The 23155-nt window shown below is 46.0% G+C and overlaps 2 protein-coding genes across 2 annotated transcripts in view; both read right to left on the bottom strand.

Annotated features, from left to right (window-relative positions):
* The window catches only part of MCF2 (MCF.2 cell line derived transforming sequence), a 63497-nt gene extending 59925 nt beyond the window's left edge, over positions 1 to 3572 (bottom strand). Inside the window, exon 1 of the mRNA XM_026082692.1 lies at positions 3562 to 3572. The gene's annotated coding sequence lies outside the window, so the exon portion shown is untranslated. The remainder of the gene's footprint in view (positions 1 to 3561) is intronic.
* Positions 3573 to 5373: 1801 nt separating this feature from the next.
* ATP11C (ATPase phospholipid transporting 11C) overlaps positions 5374 to 23155 on the bottom strand; it is a gene marked incomplete at its 5' end in the record, with an annotated part of 47453 nt that continues 29671 nt past the window's right edge. The window contains 6 exons of the mRNA XM_026082721.1: positions 5374 to 8943; positions 13203 to 13356; positions 16156 to 16259; positions 17129 to 17194; positions 19064 to 19199; positions 21988 to 22115. Of these exons, the coding sequence (XP_025938506.1) occupies positions 8827 to 8943; positions 13203 to 13356; positions 16156 to 16259; positions 17129 to 17194; positions 19064 to 19199; positions 21988 to 22115 (705 nt within the window). The remainder of the gene's footprint in view (positions 8944 to 13202; positions 13357 to 16155; positions 16260 to 17128; positions 17195 to 19063; positions 19200 to 21987; positions 22116 to 23155) is intronic.

Here is a 23155-nt window from a genome sequence, read left to right on the forward strand (position 1 = left end):
CCCGGCCCGTCGCTCTTCACCTTTTTTTTCTCTTTCTTTTTTTTTCCCTTTTCTTTTTTTCTTTTTTTTTTCTTTTTTTGGAAACGAGCTTTCGCGTGCGGGGAGGGCCTGCCCCCGCCAGCCTGCACCAGCGACCCGCAGCGAGCGCCGTGCATTTAAGGTGTTTCGCTGCGCGGTATCGCACGGCCCCGGAGTGCAGGGCCCCCCGGCACCACTGCACACGGCAGCTGGCTGCCGCAGTTCTCCCTCTGCTCCTCTGCTAAAGCCAAGGGCAAAGCACCGACGCTCCCATATGCCTTCTCCCCCCACCCTTTCTCATCACCGCCCTGCCATCAGCCTGCACAAGTTTGTAACAGCAGGACCCGCAGGCCTTAAACCATCCCTTGAAGCCCAAACAGTGCCAARATGTTGCACAGGGGCTTGTTCGGGTCAGAAGTACCTTGGCCCAGGGTTTGCCCCCTGATGCGTGCAGGCAGAGAGCAATCCACGTGTTCATAGAGACACAGGCACTTCCATACCTTTGAAATTTCCTATTGACATTTGCAAAACGGCATGCTAGATTTTTCACTTGACCCTATACCACCTTCTCTAAGAAAAAAGAGATATTTTTGTCTTTTGCAAGCAGCACTCTAGCAGATTCTTTGAATAACATCTGAGAATTATGTTAAACCATGCTACAGCCAAAGATGGGCCAGGCCCCTAAGCGCACAGCCAGCCTGACCCACCAGCCTCAGCTCTCCAACACCAAGGTTCAGATGATGCCAGCTCACTCTCAACAGGAGCCTGAGCCGGCCAGGAAGCCAGCACAGAGAAGTGAACGTTCCTGTTTTTCCAAAACAACCTTTTAATTATGCTGCCGTACTATAGCAGCAGCCTTTTTTTCCAGCACTTCAGCATTCAGGACTATTAATTTAGGACCCAAGGTCTAACAATGGTAACATGAAAAACACGCTGCTTTTTGGTTGTGTTCCTCCTTACACCTATATACAATTTTTCAAGGAAAAACTACCCGTTGAGTCAGTGCTCTTTGTTTCTAACACAGCTGATTCTCACCAACTTAATAGTTTGAACAGACAATTTTCTGTCTGGTCATAAAGCATGTCTTGTGGGAGGGAGAAGAGTTCATGTGCTCTCACCCATCAAAAAATCTAGCTCAGGTGCCTAGCGGTAAGGCATGGTTATAAAATAGCCATGTGCAAGGCTACAGGCGCGAACAGACAGAAGCACTGCATTCCTGCTCTATTCTTATCACAGGAAAGCTATTTTCCCTAAACTGCAACAGTTTATGCAGCAGCGAGGCCCATCCAAGCGCTACTGCAAGGCTCCTTTTTGTTCTACCTCTGCAGAGGATGGCTTGCTGTAAATAGGACTCACTACTGCTAAGTGATAAATACCCACTTACAACGCCGATTTCAAGAAAAATAAAACTAGACAATAGAAGATATAGCTGCATTATCTCTAAGGTTTAGCAGTCCCTTCATTTCTTGCTCTGTCAATAGAAGACAAAATGACTAAAATTGGACTGGGACCAGATCTTCACAGCCAACCATCCAAGTCACATGGCTGCAACAGGAGATGTTAAGAGATCAGACACAGAAACACGAAAGATTTAAGGCCCAGGTCTGGCTTATATTAGGTCCCAAATGGACCGTAAGAAGCAGGCTGCTACAGGAGTGCTGGTTGCTCATCTGGAACACCTACACTGAGCTAAGTGGAAATAGCTGCTCATTCAAGAGCCCAAGTCACTGGCCATCTCCCCACACCACCATATCTACGGATATGGCATGGCTTTTCCTCACCATCATTCCCTTAAAACCCTGTATTGCCACAAGGACTCTTGCTTTGAAAGGCTAGCTGCTTATGGTTCCCTCTCCTGGGCGTTTCACAGTGCATGTCCAGCTATTGCAGTGGTGTATTCAGCAGAGGCGCCATCCAGCTGCTCGCATTTGATACTGGCAGAAGCTACCTACCGTGTCTGTCTCCCTCCAGAGATGAGCATTACTCTCTGCCTGCTCAAGTAAAGATAAGTCGAGATAGAGGGAACAAGGAGGCAGGAAACAAAAAGGAAACAATGACAACCAGAACTGCTGATATTTCTTTTTCAAGGATTTCCCTCCTCAGACCCCATAACATGCTGAACAATGTCCAGGACTCTTTGTGAGTGGTGTACAAAGGGAAAGAGCTCCTTCAGACTCCTAGAGCTCTTATCAACTGGAAAAATAATGCTAGCTTCTGCAGTACCTCTGGAAACAGAGGTTTTTTTCCATTCTGGTGCAATTACTTATCCTCACATCTTTGGGAGAAGGTGTGGGGGAGAAATCCCACTAATTTCAATATTTCCATACCTTTTTTTTATGATAGGGAAGGAATAAAAACACACCCCATCATTTCATTTAAAAGTCCCCTTTGTTGGGACTGGTACCATTATTTGGTTTTCAGAAATCACCCTTCAAAAATACTTGCTCAGTCAACCAAGCCATTGTTTCTATGTTCTATTTGAAGGAACCTCAGACATTCACGTCCTCATGGTGTTATGATCTCCTTTTGAGATTGATCTGAATGATTATACCAGATATTTCTCCCCGGCATATGTTTTTTATTATATTTTGGAGAAAATGTAGCATGTTTCCAGCAGCAAATACCTCAGGTTTCATTTCTGCAGCTTTCATACTGCACTATGTGACTGTGCCGAAAGGAAGGAACAAGGCAGAGTCGCACTACAGGCTTCAGCCCCACTGCTCTACTTGGAGATATTGTTCGATTAGAGGCTTCCTGAAGCATCTTAAAAATATGCATCTATTATCTCCAGTTCTAGATGGTCAATGGTCCATCTAGTCTCCAAGTCTTTCCTCCAAAAATACCCTTCCTCTTACAGTTGCTGGAGCAAATAGTTTCTGGCTAAATGGAGTAATTTAACTTGTTGCCCTTGCTGTAGACCTCTGTCTCAGTTCTCACATGCAGTCCTGCAGATTTCTTGAAGGTACAGGCCATGCTGCCCTGTCCTGTTCTCATCATTTCGTATCTCAGTTGCTGCAGCCTCCTTTTCCCTGGCTTGGACAAACCCATTTTGTCCTGCTGTCCCCTTTAGAAGGCTGCTGCACACACCTTTGTCATACTCCATCCTACCGGCCTCGTCACCTTTTTATGTGCAATTTCTCCACCGATTTTCTCTTCACCAGAGCCTCTGGTCCAAGCTACCTGCCTTCATGGCGAAGCCCAGCGCAGCCCTCGCAGAGCCCACAAGAGGCTCCATGAGACCTACATGCCATGGGGAGCAGCCACGTGGTCTCTCCTGCCTATGGCCTCTCTCTCCAATGGCCAAAATGGGCTAGAATGGATTTAACGTTTTCAGGGTGGTGGCTGGAAACTGGAAGAACAGATTTAGCTAAATTTAGTTTGGAGTCAAACTGATGTTGGGGGAATACGTTCACCTCTAGAATAAGTACAGTAACATCAAAGTACTTGTGCAGAAGAGTAATTAAGCTCTGGCTGGTTTTCATAAGCAGGGATTTTATGAAAGGATTTCATGTGCATGAGATCTACAGACTCTCTAATCCACACCTTCAAAACCGTTGCAGTGATGAACGTGGATGGGTTGCAGCAGGGCACACTTCAGCTTGGAGTCTTTCAGAGCCAGTCCGGGGGGAGCAGAGCCATGACGACCGAGAAGAAATCCTGGCCCTGYGGGAATCAATTGAAGTTTGTCACGGATTTCATCAGGACCAAGATTTTATTTCAACTACTACGTCAACATGAAAAAGAGGAAGGACTCCATTACGTTCTCCCACTTTCACTCGTTGCTTAAGCTCGAGTTACCTCGGTTATTCTTGTAACCACCGGTTTTGAAGGGAACACGCACGCAGGTGCACACACGCCCCTTCCGGAGGCCACAGTGTGTCTTCTAGCATAACAGGTCACCATCAGGCATTTGAAGATTTTAAAAGCAAACCCAAGCGAGCATGGAGGAGAGGCTCATGCACACGCTTTCTGCAGATGCACCACGTTTTGCAATGACTGCAAGCAAATGCGGGGGCGCGGGCGCACTTCTGCGTGCCCGGCAGCCCCGGCTCACACGGCCACAGTGCCGCGCCGGCTCTTGTGTTTTGGAAACTTGGCACAAAAAAAACCCACCCACCACCAACAACAAACAAGAAAACCCCACACCCTGCTGCTTTTCTTAAAAATTACATTACAGAGTGATACTGCTTCTCCTTTCTAATAAGAAGCGTTAGACAGATATTTTAAATGTTATTTGGTGCTTTCTGAAGCCTCTCGTGATCCATGGAAGTCCTGCATCACTTACACTTGCTACTTCTGTGCTGTCAGCCTGGAGAGGCAGTTCAGAGTAAAAGCCGTTGCAGTTCTTCGGATGATTTTCACTATCACTCAGCGTAGGCTATTAAGATTCTCAATGCGCGTATCTAGTTTCCAATAGTACAAGCTTCTTCTTAAAGGTTATAGTTTGTTTTAAATAGCACAGCCATCTGTCCTACAGTGGCTCATGGGAGCTGAATAAATTGAAGGAGCCAAAACAGAATTTTTCAAACTGACTGTCGTTTTCTGTTATGAACGTTTCAGTTTGAAACAGACCTATGTCCTTAAAAATAAATAAATCTATATATTTTTCTATGTATTATACAAACAGCATAGGACTTGCTCTAAAAGTTTCATTACGTTGTTGGAATTTTATCAATGCAAATACCTAGTTTGTGTTGTGCTGGCTCCAGGCATCCTACCAACCACAGAATAATCCTYGTCTGTGCGTTTCTAGGCTTTGAACTAAAAAAGTTATTTATTACAGGTAGCCATGATGCACAGAACCAACATACAGCAACAGGAAAAACAACTCTTCTTGCACAGATGGAATTTGGGCACATGGACCTGCCTTTTTTTTTTTTTAAACCTGGTTGCTAAATGTCCTCATCAACTAAAGTCCAGAGTTCAGTGCTTCTGAAAAGTTCCATCAATTTATTCACCTAATTCATAGGACTTACTTTCTTATTTTGACAGATTATTTTTCCGGGAAAGGGGTTCAGAACACATAAGCCAGATAGGTGGCTATCATCAGCAAAATTGCTAATATCTTGCTTAAAAAAACAAAAACAAACAAACAAAGAAACAAAAGAACCCCCGAAACCCAAGAAAACAAAACCTGAGAAGCTACCCCGGTGTTCTTTTCTGGGAAAGGTGCTCACTGTCATTGGGAGGTACTGCAGAGAAATGAGTACGGCCTTGTTGATTTAATCCAGCACACAGGAAAAATGCTGACAGTCCTCCAAGTACTGCCATATAAAAGCCTAAGTTATAAACCATTGCCAGTGTGGCATCCAAGGAAACAAGACAGACAAAGGTGTATATATATATATATATATATATTAATCAGAACAACATACCAAAGTTTATTGATTACTTCAAACAAAAGTTTCTGTAATGAAAAAAGAGCAAGTTGCATTCATAAAAGGTAACATTCACATTCAATCTCTTTTATATAAAGCAACATAAATGTATAAAATCGCATTTAAGTGAAAAAATGTAAGGTTGCAGTCCATTTTTTGCAAGAAGCTGAAAATGTATCTTCTCATTGCCTGTATATAATTTACACTTTCTATACACTACATGGTGTTTAAAAAAAAAAAAAAAATCCATGGCTGGGAAATTGGATAAATGGAGAAAAATTAGGTATGGTTTTCAAATGTAAGTGTGTATACAAATTCAATTTTAAGCTTTTATGCAATTCCAAGTCATTTATAATATTCTCATAATAATGAAGATTAGTTTTGTTGGTTTTTTTTTTGAAAAGTAGCTATGACTACATCAGGTTTTTCCATTATCACATAAAACTTTTAGAGGGAATCTTAATTACTTTTCTTATCTTTCAGAGTCACTAACCAGTGATTAAACGTCAATGAATTATTAGCAAAAACCCTAGCCTTTTTCCTTCAAGTTTTTCCACCGATAAGCCTGTACTGACCTTTTAGCTCACTAAAGAGCACTGCAACAGCGCAGCTTGTATTGTTTTATAGGAACAATAATCACAGTATTACTGTCAAATTACTGCCACTCTCGCGTCCTGCTGGCTGATACTTTATAGACAATATCACCACCTTTCCTCTCCTCCTCTAACCCCAGATTTGGTCTCCTGTTTCCTCACATTTCACAATGCATCTGCAGCACCAGAAATTTCCCTTCTGCTGTTTCCGAACCAGGACAACCAGCACTTCTGCCGGAACGAGGCAGTCCTGGCACCACTGCACTACGCTGAAGATCCAAGTCCAAGAAAACGTGCATTCAAGACATTTCACGTTAACCCCAACCCACATTTCAGCACTTACATGTGCCTGGGGCTTAAACCTACAGCTGCGGCAAATGGTTTACTCCATACTGATACTGGATACTTGTAAATGGGAAGGAAAAGATTTGGTTCGCAGGAGGCTCGTCTTGCAACAGGCTGCAGAATTTAGCCCGTGTGAGTGGCTTTAGTAGGACAGTTCATACACAGCAAAACATTGCAAGCTTCATTCTGTTCCCCACACGTAACATCAGCGGCAAAACCTCCGGGTGAGCCTTCGTGGGAACAGAGTTTGACCCTAGAAGTTGAAAGCAACACAAAACAAACCGACAAGCAGGTTGTGAGACTTGGGACGATCTGGGCTTGGAATGGTTTTGAATCACAGGAATTACGTGTTTCAGTGCCCATGTTTTAAAGGTTATGTAAACAGAAGTCAGCAAGTGTATATTTAAAGAGAAAGGTTAGATTTGGCATATAGAGCGCATCTTCCTTGTATTCATCACATACTTGGTCTGTAGGCACCGCATTTTAGTAATAAAGTGTTGAGAATTGGCCGAGGTCTGCAGGCTGAATTCTAGGTCCACGAGACGAGCTAGAAAAAGGAAAAAACAGAAAGCTTTGCCCATGGCAGACATGCTGGAAGTGCAGCCCTTTACTTGCATGCAGCAAGGAGTTGCGCCGCGGCTACCGCCAAGGTGGCAACGAGCATCGCCGTGCGGGCGAGAGCAGCCGTCGGCGCAGCGGCTGCGCAGCCCCCTCGCTCCGTCCGCCCYGCGGCCAGCGAGCCGTCCCCGTGCCGGCAGGGCCCGGACTGATTCCTCAGCCCGTACGTCAGCGTGTGCCCGCAGCTCGTGGCGGAGAGCGATCTGGATCCTGCTTGTGCCGGAGTCGGACCTCACAGTCGGCCGGCCAGAGACCAGGAGGTGCAATTCTTCAGAAAAGTAACAGTCCACCGCTTAGCAAAACTGGACAAAGTCCCAATTCGTCGTTGCTTTGCGTGAAAATGAAACGGAGCCTAGGAGGAACACAACGGGAGCCAGACCCGACTGCAGCGTAGGGTTTACATTACCTCTGAAATTAGATGCAGCATTTCCTCTCCGCTGCCGCGCAGACCTCCGGCCAGCGGCAGATTGTACCAGACAGGGCAAAGGGAAGTCAGCATGAGGGTAAACCTTGATATCAAGTGATAGTGGCACACAAGCTGCTCCCATGACTGTTTATGACTTAAAACAATTTTAAAAGCTGCATTTTTCACATCTGAAGTATCAGAGAGAGATAAGATTCAGGCATCCCCCCTCTCCGCTATACACATGTGATATTTACAACCTAAAAAGAAACAAAACATAGTTTCCCCCTATCTCAGAAAAGGTGGATTTAAAAAGGAAATGCCAATTTAAAAACCAAGTAAAGTATAAAATGAATGAGATCAGACTAACATATTCCTTTTATTTTTAAATGACTTTTTTTCTTAGTGCAAATAACTCAGGATGCAGTTTGATGCCTGCAAGTGTGCACAGGCGCAATCCATGTCCCCGGGACTGTCCAAGGGCAGCACTGTCATTCAGGCCTGTAAAGTGTTTAAGCAACTGCACAGTGCAGTAACGTGAGCGCAGCCACAGAAGCCTGGGCAAAACTGGGCTCAAAGTCTGGCACAGCACGATTTGTGAGCTTCTTTCCTAACCGAGAAAGCTTTCGTAACCACCGTAATGAACGCTTCTTGTACGCTTCCAAAACACGAGGGAAAATGATCATTCCTTCCCCTTCCCGTCRGCACAGAGGGGCAAACGGGCAGCACGGGAACTTCGACGTTCCTCCAGGGCTGCGGCCGCCCTGTGGCAGGGGCACGCTGCTCCTCCAGGACCACAGGTCACCTCTGAGCACGCTGGCTGCCAGAGGAAGGACATCTGACTGGACACCTCGCACCATYGGTGAGGACTTCTCCCAGGCTTTCACGCTTTCCTGCCGTGCCCATCCGGACCCAGCGCGCCGGAGGGTCGCAGCCCACCTGCGGGGCCGGACACAGCCCCAGCCCCAGGCGGGAGGAACGTGCCAACCTGAGCCTGGCATCCCGTAACCTGGCTCCCGCRCCAGACCAGAGGTCTTCCCATGGCACCTCGGAGAGCTGGACGGGGCCRAGAGCAGGTCTAAAGTCTGCGCTGTTTCTTTGGTCAGGCAAAGCAAGAGGCTTTGGCAGCAAATCGCTGCTCTTGGGCAGACGCGCAGTGGTCGGTGAYGCCCACCGTGCTCAACGGGATGCTGTTTCTCTTTCTCTTTCGCGCTTTGTTCACACCGTTTTTGAAGAATTTCCAAAGAATGCTTTCTCAGTCTCTAATTACCGTCTTTTGATTTAGAAGATTTTTTGGGGGTGGGGGAGGGCAACAAGACCAAAGACAAATGGGTACTGTGGCCAGTGCCCTGGCTACTGCTTTATCAGCATGGCTGCTTACAGTTCTTGGTAATTTTAACGAGAACTGTTAGGTTAAAAACGTGTTTTTTTTCCCTACAGCATGACCAAATGCAGTGTTTGCATGGAGCATTTAAAGTATCCTGAGAGGATATCTTTCTGCCAGGTTAGTAACAGCATCTTCAGTCTTCACATAACCATTCTCTATGCGTTTGTATGACATTAACATAGGCAGATCAAAGGGGCCAGTCTGCAAAAATCAGAAGGAAAATGCACATGTACTGTAATTGTTACATTCCCCAAGTCATAACCTTTYTTTCTTACTAATTTTTACAAAAAAAACCCAAAGTTAGAAATTTTGTAGGAGAAGAATGATTAGATCATAATAAAAATGCCAAATTTCATTCACAAAGGAAGAAATAAAAGTATGCTAAATGAATTTGCGTGGTTTGCAAAATACTGCATGGAGCCTAAARGCAGCATTTGCCTTGCCATCCTCTCCAGTTCCCACTCTAACCCCGTCYGACGGCATGTCGCGCCCGGCTCCGCCAGCGTGCAGCGGCGGCGAGCTCCACCTAACGTTCGCTGCGCCGACACGCAATCCTGCCTTCGCTACGGAGCTCTACGACCGGGCAACAGCAAGGCTAACGCCTGCAGAAACATAAATCCCGATTTATGCCAGATGCACTTAAGAGGTCTGGAGAACGCGTCTGTTTTACCTGCCATTAATATGATTAAATGTCTTCAACAGATGTGAGTATGAAGGTATGAAAAGTTTACAGAAAATTTGTAGTTTTACGTTTGCAGCTGATACCACACAGCTACATAACAATCCACATGAAAGCTAAATTGTGAATTCAATTAGGCACTTTTACTTTTTTCTGTAGCTAGATATACAGCTACTGGCTTACTATAACATTTAGAATCAAATAAACCTGTACTAGGATGCTCCCTGGGTGTATATATGCATATAGACACAGAGACATGCCTGCTGTACAGTATGTTGACATACACAGACAAGTACAGATGTTTAGTTTAAATCTATGCAGATGAATTAAAATTTACTTATTTCTATCCGACAGAACAGCATGCACCCTGGAAAAGGGGATTTTGGTACTATTCAGATGCAATACTGGAATCATTTTAATAGTTGAGATTTGAAACACTTCATTGCAAATATATCAGCGTTAGCTTTTACAGTCACTGTTAGTCTGAGAATACTATCAGTGAATCATGCTAAGTTGTCTGTTAATGTTACACTCAGGTATCAGCTACACTGAAGATTTGTTTACATACAGTGAGACCTTTCAGTGCGAGAGGATCTGTGCACATATGAGATTCTGAAAAGGCTCAACAGAACAAAAATCCCCAAATTAAAATGTATCCCAAACATTGCATCTCCGTTTCACAAGGACAGGTGCCCCACACCAATAGTAAAGACAATTATAAGAACCACAGTTTAATTGATTTGGGGGTTACATTTGGTTAATCGATGCCTTTTAAAACCGTCCCCATTCCTGAGGGCAGGGTACCTGTTACAATACATTAGATTCATCTGAGAACGTTCTTAAAAGCAGTGGTCTGACAGAAGGTCTGGCCGACAGTGGGTCACGCGCCTTCCTACTGCTCTGCAATGGTGAGGCAAAAATACTTATAGCACATGCGACACTTTAACCTACCTAACGGTGGCACAATACGGACGTACGCACCTTTCTAAAGCTAACTAAACGGTATCGCAAGAGATGCAGCAACACATCCTCCCTGAATGTCACACTGATTAATAGTGGCTGGATTTTTCAATGGGGCAGGYACAGATGGCTKTCAGAGAATAGTCCTGCTTACCAAAATGTTTAAGTTTATGCTACAGGTGCTTTCAAGAGAGGAGGAAACCATCCTCGATCTCCTCACAAGTGCATTTTTAAAACAGTGAGCAATACCACAGGCGAGCAGCGAAAACCGAACCACTAGGGACACGTACTCGAGGCACGTGGCTCTAGAGTAAGCCACGCTACCGCCGTGGTCAGCAAGCCTCCGAGACCATCCCTTGTTGTGACGGTTGAGCGCAGTGGCTTATTCGTTTGCACAAAGAACAACTGTAGCATTAACAAACATTATTTACCAGGCAGAGAAGGGCACTTGGGAAGTTCCCGCTGGATCAAACAAGCCYGAGCTGTTGGCCGAGTCATCCAGAGGATAATCAAAATTAAGTCCACTTTGTTCCACACTTGAGAGTCGTTTTTTTTTTTTAAATCATCTCATCCACTAAGATGCAGAACCACTGAGGGGACGGGGAGACAGCTCCCTGACCAGAGTACATGATGCAGTGCCGCTGATTTCCAGGGACATGCACGATCTACCCTAGCTAAGGACCTGCTCAGAGACACGAATGCCCCCGGCCGACGYCAGCTCCACTCAGGGGCTGAGCAGGACAAGCTCAGCACACCCGACACGTAGTGAGTCGTGAGGACCTGAGCAGTCGGAGACAAAGGGAATGAGACGGACAAAACGCATCTAAACACAGGATTTAAATTGAAGCGAGGCAGGGTGAAAGCAGGCTTTTGCTGGGTGAGCAAATCTAAACACAGGTTTTCAGCAGTTAGGAGCTAAAAGAAGGAAAAAGCAGTAGGGCAAGCAACACATACTGACTAAGAAAGGAAATCACCTTATTCGGTCCAAGAAAAGCTGTGATTGCTGGAAGTTTGAGAAAGCATGAAGATAGTGGATGTTCCTGAGGAAGGAAGGCGCTTCGTTACCTAGTTCACAATAGCACAAAAGACAGAAAATTGCAGTACAAGAAAGAGAAAGGCAGAAACCAAGGCAAATATGCATGCACCTTGCCATTAAGAACTTCTCCATGCAGAAACTTTAATAGAGGTTGAGCAGACAAAGCTGGTGTGTTGTGTTACAGGGGGACTCGTCCCACAGAAGTCAAGGGCAAACTCCCACTAACGGGGCCTCAATCCCTCCATCTTTGGGGCCAGGACACTCGTGCATCAGCATTTGCTTCTGAAACTCTGCTGTGCAGCTGCAGGATCAGGGACCTAAGTGCCCTAATCCGCGTTTTCATTTGGACGCTCCCCTTGGGAGCAAACATTAAGATTAGGATTCTCAAAAGGGGTCTTGACCTGAAAGCATCTGCCTGGTCTTGGACACCTTGGAAAAAACTAGGCGACTGACTTAGGTTTCTGACTAGCACCACAGACTTCTAGAGCTGGTATCTGCTTCGGGCGTTTTACAGAGCTGTTACTTCAAATGTACTGCTGAGAGCAAATCACTCCCTTCCCATTCAATCAGGGCGTCAATCTAGAAGCTATTAAATAACACTTAATAGGAAGAAATAACATTTAGCCTCCAAGAATTCAACCATACTTAACTCACTGTCTGTATTCCTTTCAACTTTAATTTTTGTGTTTTGCAGATGCACGTTTTACTTCACTGATACTGTGCCAAACTTCTACTTCAAACGCTATGGGGCAAAAAACCTTTAAACTTTACCGGATATATATTATTTAAACAAGATATTCATCATCTTTCATCCTTATGTAGAAATAAGTTATCCCAGGTGAAGAAAGTGCACTAAAACCTCCCAGGCTATAAAAGCTTCAGGAGAAGCCTACTTTGAACTTTACTATTTGAAAAGTAATTTAATGGCTTAACTTGACACCAACTCCTGCCCAAGTTGGGTCAGATCAACTCTGCAGCTGGCAGGAGGCCACTTGCTGCCCTGACGCAGGACGTGCCGACACCGCAGGGGGAGCGGGGTGCTGCCGGCGGGAGGGGAGGCACACAGAGCGACTGGCCGCGGGGGGACGGCGGGGGAGCCGGACAAGCGCACAGCAAGGGACGGCAAGCGTCACAGCGCAGGACACCCTCCGCGCAGCTCATGACCACAGCAGCGCCGGCATTCAGCATGTGCACGAATGACCAAGGAAACTTCTCGGAGATGGCTTGCGTTTCTAAAGCGGGCCCTCCGCCTCACCAGCTGAGGGCTGCTCGGAAGCCCAGAAAGCTCTCGAGGAGAGCTAGAGACAGCAGGCTTACGCCATTTCACAAGCCCTAGGCTATTAAAGGGGGGCTGGCAGATGTGGCACAACCTGACTCACTTTCCCCTGCATTGGCACCTGGAGGGCATATGGAAGGAGAACATCTTCAATATGTTCTTTGACATAAAAACAAGTGGCTTTGAGGACACAATATGCTGTTTTGATGGTCAACTGAGGTTGGAAAAGGGTTACTGTACTTTTTTCCTCTTTTTTTAAATAAAAGATAACAGTTTTGCATACAGTCAAAGCAATTAAGAAAAGGCACTGGTTGAGTCTCTCCTTGCTACAGGTCTAGGTAGTATTTTTAGACGAGCTTCTTGACATTTCTGGCATGTAAAAGAGCAAGATGAGACTCTAGAAAGCCTTCCTCAAGATGTGAAAGGTACACAGTACTATTACAAGTTCATCTGATRTTTAAGAGAGACTTTTGTAAAAATACTGTGCAGTATATCATCTTGTTCCTTACCTGATGTTTTTTCTTTTTTATATTTTTTAAAACTATTAGAAGAATTTCTGGGAAAAGGCTGATAAAGATCAGGAGAATTATTGCCAGCCATGTGGAAACAGAAGTCAGCATATGGGCAAATACAAAATACATTCTTTGCTGCTTCAAGAAAGGCCTGAAAAAGAAAGGATACAAATAAATTCTGGTTAACTTGATCAGCCGCACAAGTTTTTCAACTAGGTCATGTTCAAAGGAAGATTCAGATCAAACCACCAGCAGTACAACCTCCCTTACAGATGGAGACAGGTACAGTCTGCACAGAAACATACTGCCCGTTTTTCTGCCCAACTTGCATCTTCTGCTTTGAACTGCTCTAATTCTTGAGGGCTGACTCAAAACCTCCCGAGTCTGCTTTGGTATTTTTCCCCTCTTAGCACAGGCCTCTTCCTCCCAATTCTCAGCCCAGGCACCGTTTGATGCGCATTTTTCCAACCCCTGGTTCAGGCCTCCTGAGCTCCTCACCAGCATCCTTGGCTGCCCTTGCTTTTCTCTTACCTTCATCCAAACACTTCACACTTTCAAGACCCTTCTCAGCACAATGAGCTGCCTTCACCTGAGTTTCCAAGGCCACTGCTCCTCCTCCTCCTCCCTCCTTCTGCAGCCATTTCATTCTCTTGCAACGCTTTCTTCCATAGTTCCAGTGCTCACTTTTTTTTTTTTAGCTCCCTCCTCCTCCTTTCCTCTCTTTCTGCTTGATCAGCTTAAATGTGCATTTATTCTTGAAGCATCAAGTTAGCCAAGACTTAGAGCAGTCAGACTCAAGTCACAGTTCACTTCACCGCACAGTGGGCCTGTTACCGCTGATCTTTTCAGCAGGAGAAGGAACATGAAGTCAAGCGCTTGCTACATCAGGAGAAAAGCTAACCTCAGAGCAAGCAGATGCTTGTGAAGGGCCTTTCCCAGCTGTCCAGGAACTCTAGGTTCTCTAAAAATAGACTCTCTAATTATTCTCTAAGAATAATTAATCCTGAATCTTTTCCAAATTGGTTTCAGAAAGCAGAGACAACTGCATTTAAGATCCGCAGATTTTCATCTCRTTTTGCAGGAGGCACGTGCATTTGCAAAGCATGTCTCTTTTTGCTATTATTGATAACATCTCAGTTACTTTTCTAAATGGCAGTAGCGGGGAAGCAACTTCACTCTTCAAAGAATCACAGTCTTCGGCATATCTGTGTGTTTCCTATTATCATCTTCCATGTTTGCTTCATTTTAGGGGAAGAAGGGATTGGAACAAACACTTAGCAAGTGTCCAAGCCACTTCCGAAAGAGGGATTTCTGTAAATATGATGCACAAGGCTTAAGAGCCTATTAAGAAAATGAAACTTGGGTGTTGTGGAAATTTTTGTTTGGGTCTTAGTTGAGACAAAAAGCCACCTTTGGTGCCYTGAAGGTGCTCATATATTTCTCTCTCTCCCCCTGATTCTGACATTAACTTTAGAGATGCTTTCAACTCTAAGCATGAAGACCAYTGCTAAGAGTAAAAGGAATGTCCTGTCTTTTGAAATGTCATTTTATACTATGTAGCTTTGCATCTTCCATATTTATTTTATTTGGGGGTAGGGAGGGATTTGAACTAGTATCATCAAATTCAATATTATTACTGAAAAATAAGTTATTTACTTTATCAGAAAACAGACCATTTTATTTCAACTTTGGACTTGGCTAAAGCTTTGTATTTGCTTTGATGGTGGAAATCCAGAGACTCTAGGTCCAAATAGGCTATCTGCATCTTTCTCCCTCCCTTGAGGACAGATACTTGTGAAAAATGCCTCATAAATAAATGATGACAAGGATTTTAAAGCATTCTGCTGTTTAGCATTAGCTTAAAATATCACRCTATGTAAATTAAACACTTCAGTGGAAAACTCACACATTTCAGCATAAAGAAAGAGAGCTGGTTAAGAGCTGGCTAGATTTCAGATCTAGATCTGTTTGTTATGAACTCTGAAGAGTTAAACAAAGTCCGTGACCCCAAATTAAGATACTTAAATCAGCTCCACTTCTTTATTATCAGGCTGCAGGGTTAAGGATCTAGCCAGTGACTCATGGCACTAGTCCAAGGAAAAATAAGGGAGGGAAACAGGAGATGCTGTCTACTACGAAAGTGAATGTGAATGTCTACTCTAGCACAGGAAATAGAAAGCTGACTAATAATTGTAATTTACTATGCTTGCCTGCTTTTGCCAGCCATTTCACCTAAAATCCAGTCACACTGAAACCAGTGAGGGTTTTTTCCACCTACTCAGAGCCAGACTTTCAGCAGCAGCAGCATCTTTGCTTCCCCCGTAGYGCGGGCTGCCTCGGCGCATCCGCCTCGCTCGGGCTCTGCCCTTCCCCGTCGCCGGGCTTCTCCCCACCACCACCTTTTCCTTTCTTTCCCGTCCACGCGCACGTGCGCAGAGACCATGAAATATTTACRCTGGCACCTCCCAACGAAGACAACGGCCTCGGCACCGGAAACGGCCTCTCTGGGCGAGCCGCAGGCCCCCTCCCGCCCCAAACCCAACGCCTGCATCGCAGCCCGGGTGCGCGTGCCGCAGGCGCCTCCGGCAGGCTCCCGGGCAGCCTCCTGGGACAGACCTCTCCTGCGCCAGCCCTCCTCCAGCACTGGCTTTTAGCGGGTGTCAGATGCAGACATCACCCTTTTTCTCGCCCGCTTCCCCTCGCTTCACCAACATCCTTCTCCTTTCCAGTGAGGAAACCCGCCATGTGAGCACCGGATCCCCCCAAAACCCCGCATGACCTGCTGCCCTTAAACACAGCGTACTAACGCGCGCTTGCCGTGGCTGCAAACGCCCTGCCCTCCGCAACCTTTGCGCAGCCCAAACAAGGGGACGCTGCAATCGCGCACCCYGCGAGGCGAGCGCTGCACGCTCCCCTGCGAGAGCACCACGGGAAGCGGAAGGATACTTGCCAAATGACGCCTCCCCAGAAGAACGAGAAAAACACGTAGAAGGCCAGGGAGCCCCAAATCACAAAGTGGTTCATCCAYGTCCAGAATCGAGTATCTAATGCTAGCTGTGCAAGCAAAAAATTAAAAATAAAAAAGGCATTAGAAGCAAAGTATGCTCAGTTGTATTTACGTGAAATTTCTGACTGCTTTCACAGCAAAGTTGAAGTATCCCAAGTCAGCTACTGCTCAGCCTAGGCACAAGAGGAAAAATATCTTCAATATCTACAAATGGGCACAGTATCAACAAGGAAACAGAGTTYCTAATTGCAGCTGACACTTTTTAATAGAATAAGTTTGATGCACCCTCTGATGCTACAGGAAAAAAAGTCTAAAGGTCAGGGTGACTGTAATTGCCTTCTGTCACCACCTGCTGTCCTGAACTAAACATAAGAGACCTTTTGTAAGGTCTCATGCAAACTGTTCATAATGGAAAGCTCCATGAAACAAAGCAGATTTGCTAGGAGTATTTGGCAGATATGCTTTTATGATCCCTGGGCCGCCTAGCAGTGGCTGAGCTCAGGTGGACAAGCCCAGATATTCCCTTGTACMTCTCATCTCTCCTGAACTGAAAGCCAAGGAGTGAAAGGGGGGACAGAAAAGGAAATAAAAGGCAACTGAACCCACCTGGAGATCTCTGAAGAGGACAAAAAAACAACAGGAAAACTTACCAAAGCAGAAACGCTTATACACAAACACACTCCACAAACACAGACCATACGCTACAAAGGACAGCAGTCAATAAACTGTTTAGAAAGTCCTGCCTATACGGAAGAATAAATGATTTTTTGGGGGGGAAAAAAACAACCCACTATTCACAAAAGCTATCTTCAATATATTACAGCCTAGAGTGCATGATTTTACACCACAGCGCACACACGTGCATTGAGAGACGACTGCAAACATAAACGACCGAAAAAGAAAGGAGAAGTCTAACCTTCAGAGTGACGGTGAACACTAACACGGTGAAAACAATCGTTCCAAAGGTCCAATTTCCGAAAACCTGAAAAACATTTTACATTCCCACGTGTATCTCTGTGCACGTTGCTCAAAAGAAACAGTAAAAGTGACGGAAAAACTACGCAAGCAGGAACTAGCGTGGGCACGACTCGATGGAGAGCGAGTGCTGCTCCGGGTTCAGGCACTCGGACACGCACCAGCCGCTCGCACAACCAGCTCCCTCACGCCAACCCCCTGCCATGCAGGACCACACAGACAATTAACCCAGGGCCGTGACAGTGACAAATACAGTCTCCTACTAACAGCAATGTTGATCAAGAATACAAATCATTTGGACCACCTATATTTAATGATTTCTGGGCAATTTACTCAGTTTCTGCTTTCTCGTAACACAGAACCATCAGAGCACCTGTACRTATCATGGCATTTTGCTCCCATTTGCAGAATGCGCCAATGGGCTTTTTTTCATACTAGAATATACTGTTTTGGTTTGCAGATACTAGTGACTATGCACAGCAAAGAAAAGCAGATACTGTATATAAATCCAAATGATGGCAATGAATGGGACAGATGCTTACCAAAGGCTGTCAAGATCTGAATGCATACATTAAAACAGAAAATGAAATGTAAAAGTTTTTAAAAAAATGCAAAAAAATTAAAGTCAATAGGAGCGAAAAAGGATTCAATCAAACATACATGGATATTATGAACAATTGCTGGTAGCAGTCTTTTTTACAGGCATTAGTGTTTACGAAACAGGACATAACCACATATCTTATTTCAGTGCCACGAAGACTTGACCTCTCAAGGCATTTGCAGAAGGTATCAATGGCCAAATGTTTTATCCAAATACAACCAGAATGGCTGTAAATACAGAAAGGCACTGCACTTGCAATGCAGGCACTGACTGCGTATAGCCGAGGCCATAAATTTGGGGGTTTATGCAAGCCAGGTGTTTACATATACAAAATTTTATGAGATTTTCTCCAAGTATTACCCTCTAAAAAAGCTAGGGTATTTTCAAGGGTCACAAGTGATGGCGTAAAGAAGTTACCGTGTCAGCTGAGACCTGGCAAGGTGCTGCGCGCTCTCGGGGAAGGCTTCCCGGGATAACCCGGACCCCGGCGCGGGGCGGGCCGCATGGCTCTCACGCTGCGCTCCCCTGCGCGGTCCCAGGTGCCGGTGCCCCCGATCCCCCCCAGTTAGCCAGCCGAAAAGATTATTTACTTATTCCTCTGCATGCGAGTTAACGGGGACCCGCTCCCGCGGCTGCGCAAACGCTTGCCCCAGCGCGAGGCACGAGCGAGCAGCCAGCGGGGCCGGGGGAGAAAGAACAGCCCGCTCATTTTTGGCGGCGGCGCTAACTTATGCTGGCTTAAAATCCTTCAGCACCAGCCTTCCCCGTCGCAAAGGGGAAAGGACGGCTTAAAGYGCGCCTCGGAGCGGGCACAGCCCGCGTCCGACCCGTTGCCGCGTCCCAGCCGACAGGCAGCGTCTCAGCGTGAGCCGATTCGATCGCTTGTAACCCGGCGAGCACGCGCCCCCTCTTCCCGGCACCTTCTCACCGGCAGGAGGACGCGCGCAGGTCTCGCCCTGCCCCGGGAGCCACGCAGGAAGGGCCAGGGCTCCCTGCGAGGCTCGGAGGCAGCGGCAGGTCTGAGAAAAGCTGTTCGCAAGACCAGTTATTTTACCTAGAGAGCGCAACCGCCTCTACACGGTTTCCATGGTGATTTGGAAGCTGTTTCCTTTTCAGCATTTGCCACAGAATCACACCATAAGCGATGCTACACCACGGGACAAGACTAGACACACCGCACAGATTAAGCGTATAGACATTCGCTGTAAGGCATAGAGAAAAGGCAGGGCACAAAAGAAACACTCATCTTTCTCTTCTCTTTTTTGTTGTTGTTACCTTTCCATTATCTTCCAATGACGAATTTTGAAAAAGAAAATAAACCCCAAAGAAAAACACGAGTCCTTCAAAGGCGCCCAGAAAGGTCCAGTATAAGAAAGGCTTCCATTGCAACATTGCATTATCAGAAACTTTCCTGTCAAGAAACGGAGTAACAAGAAAAATCACTGTCACTTTGGGGACCTGCTGCAAAGCCCGTCGCAGCCACTTTCAGCAGGCTTTGGAGCAGACCCTTGCTATAGGGGACACGGAGGGAGAACGCGCACATTTCTGCCAGTGTACAGAGCCCAAACAACATTTGTTATATATAACTGCTGGTCATAAGGAATCACAAGAGGTTCGACAGGTTAATCTGTTTGTCCGTCACCTCTAGATGAGTCAGATCAAAGCCCAATCCAGATCAGACCCAAAGTGAACGGCTGTAGCACTGACCTGCTCTTCTCTCCTAGAGCCACTGCTCTGCCAGCGGTCTCCGAGATTAACAACTGCTGAATTTAAAACAGGGCAATGATGCAGAAAAAAATTTTATATCTAGTGAGGAATCTGTGGCACATTCCCCCGCTCTTTGTTGCATACACAAACTCACCCTTTGAGCAAGTCCAGTTCTTGGAACTGGTGTTTTCCTGCACAGGCTGAAAATAACCTACTGAATTAGGCGGCTGGTGTTTTAACAAGGGGTTTTAGCACAAGGTTTTGGGGTGAACACAGGAATAAGATCTAGCACTTCAGCAGCAAACTGATGTGATATTTACAGTGCTCTGCAGTGTAAAAAGCACCAGTAAAATAAGTGATGCKCTCACTGCAGAAATGAATGCTCTCTGCTGGGCTAGCAAAGCTGCAAGAGCTGAGTCTGAAAAATCCTAAAGTTACTTCTAGTTCTCCCGGTCCTTTCTGCAGACCCCCAACATTACAGTTGACTGCTGGATCAACACGTGGGCTACAGGGACGTGCGGCTTTGACCATGCCTTGAAGCCMCAAGCATAACAGTAGCTAGATACAGAAAGGAAATACTGTTCCAGAAGTCTTTCCCCAAAACACTTTCGAAATCATTTCCAGTTTAAAAGAACCATTTTTCCTATAACAGGATCTTTTCAGATTATCTTGCTTAAAATTTGAAGATTAATGGGGGGGGAACACTTTTATGGCAATAACAAAAATCCCTGTTCTTTTGTCACTTTTCTTCCTAATTATTTAAGCAATGCATCCTTTTTCAGCATGATGCATCTTGCAAGCAGGTGTAGCGCTGGACTCCTGTAATTTTAGTTTCTAAAACGAAACCCTGCTGAACCTTATTTATGATGCTGCAGTGACAATGCTCAACATGCTGTAATTTGGAAGTGAGCAGGCAGCATGGATAAGACAGACTGTAAGAGGTTTTTATTGCTGTGAAAGAAAATGCAAAGAACTTCCTCGCTGCAGGCTCTGTTTGCACTCCTATTTGTGTCCTGCAGCATTTGTCATAAACAGGCTTTTTTACAGTGCCTCAGCCTAGAGATCTGCACTGCAGCAGCTCAGCAGTTTATACAGCAGAGGCACAGGAGTCATTCTGTATTCAGCAGCACATGCAGAGCCATGAATATTCAAACTGAAGCTATCTGAAAGCACAATTAGTCTGTTTTCCCTCAATTCCCATATCGCTGTGATCAGACAGCCCACCAGCCAGTCAGGTGAATGCATGGTAGCCTGTTATTGTTGGTGTTTGCTGCACAATATTCAATTACAAATTACTGAAAAATACATGCAATGGCATTTTGCCATGTGAGTGGAGGAATGCAGAAGCCCGATCATATACCYGAGCACCTATTTCCAAAGCGCACAAAACTCTCCAGTCTTAAAGCCATTGTTGCATTTGCTGATTTTTCTATACCTAAGGCAACTTTTGCACAATACCTTAAGGTACGTGAAAACTTCCTTGTGGTACCTGCACCAAAGACGCAGCTCCTGGCTTGAGCGTGTCACTGCCGCACGAAGCATACGCTTCCTCCACGACTGAGGGCGCGTTGTGACCACAACGACAGGGTTTGCGCGGGGCGCTGCTCAGCAGAGTCCTGACCTTGTGCTCTCTAAATGCGGAGGACCTGCTGTCTAAGTTTGCTGCTGGGCCAGGGCAGTAAGGGAAAAGCACCTCCCCTGCTCCKTGCTCAGGGGCTGCCCCCTGGCCCGCGTGCACGGGCAGGGCTGAGGGGGAGATGAGATGCATTTGGGTTTCTGTGAGAAGCTGGGACCTCCCCCAGTTGCAACCAAGCAAGGAGAAAACAGCCGGGGGAAAGCAAGCTGGCCAAGAGGAAGGAGAGAGTCTCCTGCTGAACAGTGCTCTCCGCRGGCAATGCGGCCGAAAGCTCTGCGCGAGCTGAGGAGCGCAGCCCTCGGGCAATACGCTCCGAAAAGGGCCTTTAGCCTTGGGAAGACAAGCCCGTAGGAGGGTATCGTTTAGGCCAGCTGAGAAGCTGCCTGCCTGAGCTGAACCGCAGCAACGTTCGCCTCTTTGTAAACTAATGGATCTTTTCGCTCCTGAAAACCAGATGCCCCCTCCATCCATTACACGCTCCGTCACGTGCTTCGCTTGCACTGCCAGGCTCAAACACCTGGGTAAGTCACCTCTGCAGCTTCCTTTTTCTTATGGGTGGAGAAGTTCACCCATGGTGTATTTTTTATACAGGGACTGCAGTGAAATTTGCTAGGCCGGACGCAGAGAGCATAAATAGGCAACTATTGGACATCCTAACGCTCAGCTCTAACGCAGAAGCAGCAGAGCCCGCAAGGGCAGAAACAGCCTTTTCTGCAGTTCGCTCCTGCCACGTCACCGGCGTGGGACAGGTACACCTGCTCAAATGATACCTGATGGGCCGCTTCCTCCACTAACAAGACTTAAGCCACAGCTARCGAAGTTGCGCTGAGGGCTTACCGAATCCTTCGGTACTTACATATACAGCTGTGGATCTGAGGTCAGTGTGTCAATGCTGATATGCTGCTCCAGGAGGCTATAAGCCAGGATAGGTAGCGACGTGAAGCAGATGTTGTACATGGTAAGATAAGCAGCATCGTACAGTGGCTTAAAAGAGGAAGAAGGGGTAATATAAGATAGAAATTCTGCTTTAAGAATMCCCCCATAAACACGCTAACAGTTTCCAACTCCTGCCTCTGCAAATACCCTAAAGATTCAACTCCTTGTCATAGCCATAAATGACTCTTTCCTTTGATCCGGCTCATGCTCCATGCAATGCCACGGGGGGTCGAGGCATCTGGAGGCCTTGCAGGCTGCCAGAGCATGGCCGAGACCTCCGTCCTCCCCCTGCTCCCACTGAAGGCAGCAGCCGCATTTCCAGGAAGTTCTGTAACCAAATGGTCTAGTCTCCAGTTCGTTCTCCAGAAAAACATGATTAGATAGCAGTTATCACAGCTATTCTAAAGCTGCTCTGGTGCTGCTGTTTCTATTAATATACTTGATGTCTCCTGCGACTCTCCAAAGACTATACTTTTTTTGGAGGAACAATGACTTGTTTTAAAAGAGGGGGGGAAAAAAAAAAAAAAGGCAGCTCTCCTGAGACAGCAGAGACTAATAATCCAATGGTTTATTCTTCCTCCYGGTTGCCTTTGACACCAGATAGACACAAAGCACAAGTGAACACAAAACCCCAAAGCTCTCGTCTCTGAGCACTTTAGGCAATTTATCTCCACCTGTGACAAAGATCTGTCCTTTTGACACTCACCTGGACTAAGCTAAACATCTGATTCCTCTCCTCATGTACCTTATTTTAAAGGCTCTCATAATAGGGAAAAATAGCAGATGAGAGAGGACCAAGAAGCCTTTGAAAAAATTTTTCTCTTAGGAGGAGCAGAGGTGCTGACAATTAGGTGCTGACAAGCCTACTAAAACATCCTCGTGCCAGAAGGTGTCTATCCGTGTTTAAGCAACAAAGAGGGGTGGTAGAAGAGAAAGAACAGAAAGTTTGATTTATTTCATTACTTTTAGTTACAAGCCTTAAAAATATTATGCTCTAAATATGTTGCTTGGCAACTAGGTCAACTCCTACTGTCATCTAAAGGTAGGTGAGGAAGGGACAGGATGTCTAAAGTCAAGCCTCTACTAGG

The sequence above is a fragment of the Apteryx rowi genome, unplaced genomic scaffold (genome assembly GCF_003343035.1).
Source record: "Apteryx rowi isolate R43461 unplaced genomic scaffold, aptRow1 scaffold_59, whole genome shotgun sequence".
NCBI classification, from domain to species: Eukaryota; Metazoa; Chordata; class Aves; order Apterygiformes; family Apterygidae; genus Apteryx; species Apteryx rowi.